The sequence below is a fragment of the Sinocyclocheilus anshuiensis genome, unplaced genomic scaffold, assembly GCF_001515605.1.
Source record: "Sinocyclocheilus anshuiensis isolate Anshui unplaced genomic scaffold, SAMN03320099.WGS_v1.1 scaffold687, whole genome shotgun sequence".
Lineage (NCBI taxonomy): Eukaryota > Metazoa > Chordata > Actinopteri > Cypriniformes > Cyprinidae > Sinocyclocheilus > Sinocyclocheilus anshuiensis.
The window spans coordinates 263,752-273,276 of NW_015551096.1; the positions used below are offsets into that span (position 1 = coordinate 263,752).

Consider the following 9,525-nt stretch of genomic DNA (forward strand, 5'->3'; position numbering starts at 1 on the left):
GTGTGTGTCTGTGAGTGTGTGTCTGTGAGTGTGTGTCTGTGTGAGTGTGTCTGTGTGAGTGTGTGTGTGTGTCTGTCTGTGAGTGTGTGTGTGTGTGTGTGTGTGTGAGTGTGTTTGTGCGAGTGTCTGTGTGTGTCTGTGAGTGTGTGAGAGAAGTTCTCATGAAACACGAGCTGAGTTTCGTTTGAATTTCTTCAAAAGTACAATCATCTGGTTAGTTGGCAGCGGCTGGTGGTCGGATCGGGTGATCGTTCCCTCTGCAGCAGGTTTGCTCTCGTTTGGCCGTGTGGGGGTTGAATCAGAGGTTTGTGAGATGATAATGGGGAGTTACTGGAAACCTTCTGCTTCGGGGCTGATTGACAGCCGCGGCGTCCAATCATCACGCGGGAGAGCTGAGGCGCGGGCTGTGATTGGTTAAGCTCTGTCGGCCGCTCTCAGTGAGAAATGTTGTTCTGGTTTCTCTGGTCAGTGTGTGTTGGACAACGGATGATCTCTTTATTCTGATCAGTAGCAGTTGTGTGCGATTTAACCAGCTTTCAGGCCTGGTGAATCTCACAAAACCCTCAGGAAATGTCAGTGTCAAATAGAAAATGAAAGTTTTATTTTTTTATTTATTACTTTCGTGGCATTTGAATATTTTTGCCTCATGAAACGCTGTCTGTTTTCTTTATGCACATTATAATAAGTGACTTTGTGTGTTGAAAATAAAGCCTACTTTAGATGCTTTTTTTCCAAGAACCTTTGACATTTTTTGCCTCGTCTCATTACCGTAACACACACAAAATCTCATTCTCATTAATGTCAGGGAAAAGATTTAGGTTTATTATTTACATTAAATATTTACGCGTCATCATTTTATTGTACTGTCTTTATGCTGATTTAAGTAATAAAGTAAAGAAATTATTGTATTGCATTAACAAGAATCATCAATGAGAATAATTCAGTGGTAAAACATCAAGAGACAATCTGGAGTGAAAACATTATAATGTCTGACTTTAATATATATATATTTATATATAATTTATATATATAATATATATTTTGGAAACAAATCTTTTTGGCATTTTTGCTTCATTTTCATTACCGTAATACAAAAAAAACTCATTCTCATTAAAGAGAAAGAGCAAGGCCTATTATTTAAATGAAAACTTTGCTTATTTGTCGTTAAAATAATGTCAGAAATCTTAATATTCATAAAACAGTGTTTTTATTCTTTGTGCAAATTATAAGAAGTCACTACGAAATAACAATAATAAAATATTTGCAAATATTCTCAAATTCTCACGACTGCAATAAAAAACAATAATAATAAAAATTTTTAAAAATTCAAAAACACATAATTGTATTACAGTGATGAGAATCCTCAGTGACATTGACCCAACAGTAAGTTTATCTGTCACAAATCCTAATGGTCATTTTACGCACTTTACGCAAATGATAATTTCATATTAAAACCCGACTGATGTTCTCCTCGTGTTTCCTCAGTCACAGTAGATTTGGTTCAGACGGACCTGCTCCATATGCCTCCATGAATGACCTCTGACCCGTGAAGCCCCGCCCCTCCAGTCCCGTCCAATCACGCGCTTCCCCTGGTGTCACGATGGTTTGCCATGACAACGAGAGCGTGAAGTTCTTCTACGACATCAGCAAGAAGAACATCAGCGAAACGTGGCAGACTAAAGACTTCGTGGTGGTTTCTCTGGGCCTGCTGGTCTGTGCTTTTGTCATCTTCGCCAACATCCTGGTCATGCTGGCCATCTTCATGAACCGCAGGTTCCACTACCCCATCTACTACCTGCTGGGGAACCTGGCGGCGGCCGACCTGTTCGCCGGCGTCTCCTACATGTACCTGATGTTCCACACGGGCCCCTGGACCAGCAAGCTCTCCGTCAGTCAGTGGTTTGTGCGGCAGGTGAGATGATGAAGATGATGATGATGATGATGATGATGATGATGATGTGTCTGTGAATGCTCTTTAATGAGTAACTTTGGCTTTGGATTGAGAAACTTGTGTTGCAATAGAACCCACACTGAGATTCAGATGGTTGACACATTCACATGAAGTGATTATATACAGAAAGAGTCCATTAAATACGCAGGATTTTGTTTGAAAGGAATTCTTGTGCTTTAATACATTTTATTCAGTTGTTAAAAATGTATTGATAAAATTATTTAGATGCATTGATGGCGGACGCGTTTAATTTTGTTGAATATTCCCAGGTTAAATACATTAAGTCAGTATAAAGCAAGCAAGAAAATACATTTAAATAAAAATGATAAACCTTTATTTTTCAGCACTTTATTTGATAAAAAATGACAAAAAAAATTTAAAATAAGTTTTGTTGTAAAGGAGTTCTTGTATTTTAATTAATTACGTTTAAAAAGATTGATTAAATTGTTAAATTATTTAGACACATTATGGGAGGACGTGTTTATATTTATTATAATATTCATGAGTTAAATGCATTTTAAGTCCGTATGAAGCAGGACGGAAAAACAGCAAAATAAAAGTTTTGTCTAACTTGAAGAAATTAAATTAGCATTTGCATTTTATTTGACAAAATAACAATGTTTTATTGTAATGGAATTCTTATGTTTTATTTTACCACATTTAAAAAGATGGATTAAAACATTAAAATTCACAGATTAAATGATTTTTCATTTGGTTGTCAGGTTGTCAGTGTGTAATAGGTCAGGAAAAGGAAAACAAATTTTTGTACTTCAGTAGATTGGTATATTAATAGTATATCAGTTAAATCTGTAAACGTAAAAATGTTGCTAGCATATTTATTTTTACTGTAAAGTTCTGGCAACCACAGCTGCCATTCTTGATTAATTATTTAAAAATGAAATATAAAATTTAATGTAAAAAATAACATTTGATATAATATAGTAGGATTTTAAGCAACATTGGCCACGTCCCTCATGCAAGATTTTTGCTCTAGACGGTCAAGAACATAGTATATTGTGTGAAGTATGTGATTTGGGACACAGTCAGATATTTGCATAATTTTAATAATTTGTTTTTAACCTCTAATTTAAAACTTTTAAGACCCGCAGAAATAAAATTAATATCAAATGAGCGGGGTAGGGCAGTGTCTATGGTAACATATTGCACTGTAAAAAAGCATGATTTACAGTTCAGATACAGGTTTTCACAAAACAAAAACTGTTTTTTTCAGCCTTTAAACCATTTTTAAGAAAATGGATGAGTAAAAAGCATCAATTATTATATTAATTTAAAGGGGTCATGAACTGAGAAATCAAAAACTCCTGATCTTTTGACACATAAGAGGTCACTGAACTGTAAAAACATACGGTAAATTTCAGAACTCAAAACTTTCTTGTTAGTCTAAAAACAGCTTATATTACAGCTTATATAGGTTGTGGAATGTGCCACTTTATGACGTAATTGTGTGGCTAAACAACACCTCCGACAGATGATGATCAACGCCTGCTTCTACAGCACTGCCTGTTTAGCCCCGCCCACAGATTCTACAGCACTGCCCGTTTAGCCCCGCCCACAGATTCTACAACACTGCCCGTTTAGCCCCACACTGCCCATTTAGCCCCGCCCACAGATTCTACAGCACTGCCTGTTTAGCCACGTCCACTGATTCGTGCATGTAGTAGATCAGGGGTGTCAAACTCAATTTCTGGAGGACCGGAGCCCTGCAGAGTTTAGATTCAACCCTAATTAAACACCTGATCCAGCCCTGCTGTAAATGCTGTTCTTCTGTCTCTCAGGCTTTGATCGACACCAGTCTGACGGCGTCGGTCATTAATCTGATGGCCATCGCGCTGGAGCGCCACCAGACCATCTTCACCATGCAGCTGCACAGCAAAATGACCAACCACCGGGTGGTGCTGCTGATCATCGGCATCTGGCTCATCGCCATAGTGCTGGGTTTGGTGCCCTCTATGGGATGGAGCTGCGTGTGCAACACCATGGAGTGCTCAAACATGGCACCGCTCTACAGCCGCAGCTACCTTGTGTTCTGGGCCGTGCTCAACCTGCTGACCTTCACCATCATGGTGGCCGTCTACACGCGCATCTTCGTCTACGTGCGCCGCAAGAGCCACCGCATGAGCCAGCACACCTCACAGATCAAGCACAAGGAGACGGTGGTCAACCTGATGAAGACCGTCGTCATGATCCTGGGTAGGACCGATCGCACATCATTTCTGACTTGCGTGTGTCTTAACCAGATGAGGCATGGCTCAAAATCAGCCAATAAGAACTTTTGGCTTTTACTGTTTTCCTATCATGTCGTAAATAATGACCATCATTACGAGTTTCTGATTTAGTAGTTAAAACTGCTCAGAGTCGTTCACACTAGTAACAATAACTATAACCATAAAGTTTTAATAATCACTCTAAGAGAATTGCAGAATCCACAGCGCAGCTGGTATGAATGCTGATATAGATATCGTTATAATTATTATTTTAGTTATTTTTATTTTTATCACATTGTTATCATTTCCATTATAGTTATTGTTATAGCTACCATTATTGTTTTCGTTATAGTTCTCGTAAAAGTTTTTGTTATAGTTATGATTCTCTCTACAGTTACAGTTTTAGTTATCAATATTGTTCTCATTATAGTTATAGTTACTATTGTAGTTATTGTCATATGTGTCGTTATAATTATAGCTATTGTTATAGTTGGTGTAGTTATTATTATCATTGTAGTTCTCATTATAGTTGTTGTTGTCATTATAGTTCTTGCTATATTTATCGTTAAAGTTATAATTATAGATATAGTTATGCAATTGTTATAGTCAGGGTCATTGTCATTATTATAGCTATTGTCATAGTTATCATTAGTTTTAATTCTTGTTACAGTTACTACTATAATATTGTTATAGTTATCGTTATAACTATCATCAGACAACATTATATTTACTATTTTTAGTTATCACTATTGTTAGTCATGGCTGTAGCTATCATTAGTTGTGATTCTAGTTACAGTTATTGATATAGTCGTCGTTACAGTTATCGTTATAGTTATTACTATAGATATTGTTACAGTTATTGCTATAGTTATTGTTACAGTTATGCTATAGTTGTCACTATAGTTATCGGTACAGTTATGCCATAGTTATTGTTACAATTATCGCTATAGATAGTTATAGTTATTGCTCTAGTCATCGTTACAGTTATGCTATAGTTATTGTTACATTTATCGCTATAGTTATCGCGATAGATAGTTAATAGTTATTGCTACAGTAATCGCTATAGATAGTTATTGCTCTAGTCATCATTACAGTTATGCTATAGTTAACGCTATAGATATTGTTAGTTATCGCTATAGTTATCGTTACAGTTATGCTATAGTTAACGCTATAGATATCGTTAGTTATCGCTGTAGTTATCGTTACAGTTATGCTAAAGTTATTGTTACATTTATCACTATAGGTAGTTATTGCTGTAGTTATCATTACAGTTATGCTATAGTTTATAATGATATAGTTTAGTATTATAGTAATATTATAGTTAGTTATTGTTACAGATATTATTTTTGTTATCGTTATAGTTCTCTATATAGTTATTGTCATAGTTATTGTTGTAATTATAGTTATTGTTACACTTATCACTAGAGTTCTCGTGACAGTCATATTTATCGTGGTCGTCATAGTTAATATTATCATTCTTGGTGAATGATTGAAGTTGAAAACACTGCTAACCATTTAGTGTTGTCACATTTAGTTCAGACGGCTACATCCCAGCTCTGATAATATAGTTAGTTGTTCTGGGTGTTGTATCGTCTCAGGACTTGATGTTACACTGATAAATGTACGAACAGTCCCGCAGTGATCCAGAGCAGTGGTCTGAATGTTTGGAGAATAACATGCAGCAGCTGTGCGCTGAAACACACAAACATGCGTAGGAGGAAGGCCTGTCCGGACTCGTCTGACCGGACCTGCGTGTTTGCGCTATCTCTGCTTTGCTCTGTAGAGACCGAGGCGAGTGCATATTCTGACAGAGCCACACACGTCACGCCTGCTCGCACTCACACACACACACACACAGGATTGTCGACACACTTACTCTGACAACATTCCTGGAAACTCTTGCTACGTGAAGTCTTGGAAATATCCCATAAACACACACACACACAAGACTCTTCCTGAACATGCATCTAAGACCGCTAGTGTCTAACTATCACTAACTATCAGCAGAGCAATACTGACTTTAATCAACAACAGTTTATTTACGGCAGAACGGCCCCACCACATTAAGATTTCTAGTGATAGCGTGGAACAGACAGAAGTAAAGTTTGTCCTTCAGCTTAATGACACGCCTGTATTCAGAGTCACATGATCAATGTCACTCATTTACTTACATTTGCATCTCCAAGAAATGAAAAGGGAGCAGCACCAAACTGAACTGCAGAAATACTGGGTCTCATTCACATTATTTGTATTTAAGTGAACTTAGCAAAACATTCCACCTAATTCGTTTACATTTATGCCTTTTGCAGATGCAAAGCGTCTTACAAAAGAGGAACAAAAGCCATTTGTCAAGTGGAAATTCACAGCCAATCAGAGCTCTTGATTTTTATTCTGCTCTTGTAATTAATGACCATCATTACAAGTTCCTGACAAACTGCTCAAAGACTCGTTTTCACGCCAATAACTATAACCATGAAGTTTTAATAATCGTTCTAGAAGAATACTTTTTTTTTTTTTTTTACTGTGATTGTTGTCATCATTGTAGTTATAGTTATCGTTCTTGTTATAGTTTTTGTAAAAGTTCTTGTTATTTTTATAGTTATTGCTATGGTTCTCATTATGATTATAGTTATTACAGTTCTTGTTATAGTTATCAGCTACATTATAGTTATCGCTAAAGTTGTAGTTAATGTTATTTTTGTATTTGTAGTTATTCTCGTTATAGTTATTGCTAGACTTGTCTTATTGTTATAATTATAGTTGTAATTGTTGTTCATTTTTGCAGTTATCACTACATTTATTATAGTTATCGCTATAGTTATCATCATAGTTATTGTTATAATTTTAGAGAATTCGTCAAGTCGTAATTCACATGCAAGAGTTTGTTCCAATGTTAAAGGATTAGTTCACCCAAAAATGAAAATTAGCCCATGATTTACTCACCCTCAAGGTATCCTAGGTGTATATGACTTTCTTCTTCCAGACGAATCCAGTCGGAGTTATATTAAAAATGTCCCGGCTCTCCCAAGCTTTATAATGGCAGTGAATGGGTGTTGAGATTTAGCAGTCCAATAATAGAAGTCCATCCATCAGAAAAGTGCTCCGCATGGCTGAACTATCCCTTTAATGAATTGAGAACCATTCGCCCAATTTTTGCATACATTAAAATTTCATTTGCATATATTAACAAAATTTGCATAAAGCATGCACAGTTCATCTCCATACAAGACAAAACCTTTCCTTCGCAGCCGCTTGTCGCTCTCTGTCGATGGAGCGTGTGCTTCTGCTGATGTTCTGGTGCTGTGTCCCGCAGGTTGTTTCGTGGTGTGTTGGACGCCGGGGCTGGTTCTGCTTCTCCTGGACGGTTCGTGTGAGTCCTGCGACGTCCTGACCTACGAGAAGTTCTTTCTGGTGCTGGCCGAGTGCAACTCCTTCATGAACCCCATCATCTACTCCTACCGCGACAAGGACATGCGCCACACCTTCAAGCGCATCCTCTGCTTCCCGTGTGTGGGGTCGCAGCAGGAGGGCGAGCACTCGGGCGTGCGCTTCAACACCCTCGAGCAAGAGGTACTCTCAGAGAGCGGCGGGACCCAGCGTCAGACCGCGCCCGCTTTAGCAGAACTCAAATCACAGCCTAGATATTAAACCTGTGGCCAAGTGTTCATCTGTGTGATTCTGTAGCGAAGGGGCTTTTCAGCACTCGCCATTCGCACAAACTCAACCACTAAAACTGCCGTCTATGGAAGCCTTTGTCTGCCAGAAAAGGTTTATCTTATCTTTTTTTCCGGGCAATTCTGAGAGATGCAAACTTGGAATTGCTGGATATAAACAAATAGCTTTTTATTTTTTATTCTGTGGCAGAAACAAAGCAGAATTGCAAGATGTAAACTCTGGATTCTGAGGAAAACCTGTGAGAACTCAGATTTCAGAGAGAAAAAGTCCGGAATCCAAATGTAAATTTAGAATTCCAAAAAAAGGCAGAATTGCGAGATAAAAAGTCACAGTTACCTTTTATATACACTACCGGTCAAAAGTTTGGGATCAGAACGATTTTTTATGTTTTTTCAGGAGGTTCTTCTGCTCGTCAAGGCTGCATTTATTTGATCAAAAATACGGGAAAAATTTAATAATGTGAAATATTATTATGATGTAAAATAATGTTTTTCTATTTTAATATACATTAAACTGTAATGTATTTCTGTGATGCGCAGCTGTATTTTCAGCATCATTACTCCAGTCTTCAGTGTCACATGATCTTCAGAAATCAGTATAATATGCTGATTTATTATCAGTTGTGCTGCTTCATATTTTTTTGGAAACTGTGATACTTTTTTTCCATGGCGGAAACAAGTTTCCATTTACTGCAAACAGACAAGCTAGCGAACACAAACTAGTCTGCATGGCTCGAAGTGCACTCATTCTCTGGCTTGGCTTGGCTGCGCAGACAGAAGTATATACTATAGCTAAGCAAAGCTTGCGTGCCTGCGGAGTTAAAAGCACAGCAGTTGCATGCTCTCACGCGGTCGCAGCGCAGTCGTGTCCGTCCCAGCGGGTTAGAGACATGTACCCAGTGCTCATGTTAAAGCAGCTACTTGTTCGTGTGTGTTGATGTGTCTAATTGCTCTTCTCTTGTCTGTTGCGCAGCGGAGACGGCGCGTGCTGCAGGAGTCATGGGTTGTATGTAGATTTAAATCCTCAGACTCTATAATCACTCCGCCTTTAAAGGGGTCATATGATGCTGCTAAAAATGACATTATTTTGTGTATTTGGTGTAATGAAATGTGTTTATGCGGTTTAAGGTTAAAAAACACATTATTTTCCACATACTGTACATTATTGTTTCTCCTCTATGCCCCGCCTTTCTGAAACGCGTCGATTTTTACAAAGCTCATCGTTCTGAAAAAAAGAGGGGTGCTGTGATTGGCCAGCTATCCAGTGCGTTGTGATTGGCCGAATACCTCAAGCGTGTGACGGAAATGTTAGGAAGAATTGAAATCGCATCATATGACCCCTTTAACATCTCAACCTGATTCTCGCGAGAGGCGCTGGTGTGGTTTTACACGCGTCGCATGTCCTGCACGGCCGATGGTGTGACTGAGGGATGGTTTTCTTTTGTTTGTTCTTGGTGTGTGTGTGTGTGTGTGTGTGTGTGTGTGTCGCACATGCTTGTGAATGCTCATCTAACGGCTTTGTAATGTTTGACAGATGCGCAGCGTTCACTGCTGTTTGTGCACGAACCATGTAAATATTTAAAGTATGGCACGCGAGCATCTGCTCACACACACACACACACACACACACACTCTCACACACACACTCACACACACACTCACACTCACACACACA

General features: G+C 38.2%; 1 protein-coding gene across 4 annotated transcripts in view; it reads left to right on the forward strand.

Moving 5' to 3' along the window:
- Positions 1–9,525, forward strand: part of LOC107662720 (lysophosphatidic acid receptor 1-like) — a 20,063-nt gene that overhangs the window by 9,351 nt on the left and 1,187 nt on the right. Inside the window, exons 2-5 of one of the 4 annotated variants that reach the window (XM_016452798.1) lie at positions 1,486–1,912; positions 3,748–4,162; positions 7,490–7,746; positions 8,824–8,856. In XM_016452798.1, coding sequence (XP_016308284.1) covers positions 1,601–1,912; positions 3,748–4,162; positions 7,490–7,746; positions 8,824–8,856 — 1,017 coding nt within the window. In that variant the 5' untranslated portion in view covers positions 1,486–1,600. The remainder of the gene's footprint in view (positions 1–1,485; positions 1,913–3,747; positions 4,163–7,489; positions 7,747–8,823; positions 8,857–9,525) is intronic. The other 3 variants (XM_016452799.1, XM_016452800.1, XM_016452801.1) reach the window with 3 other exon arrangements.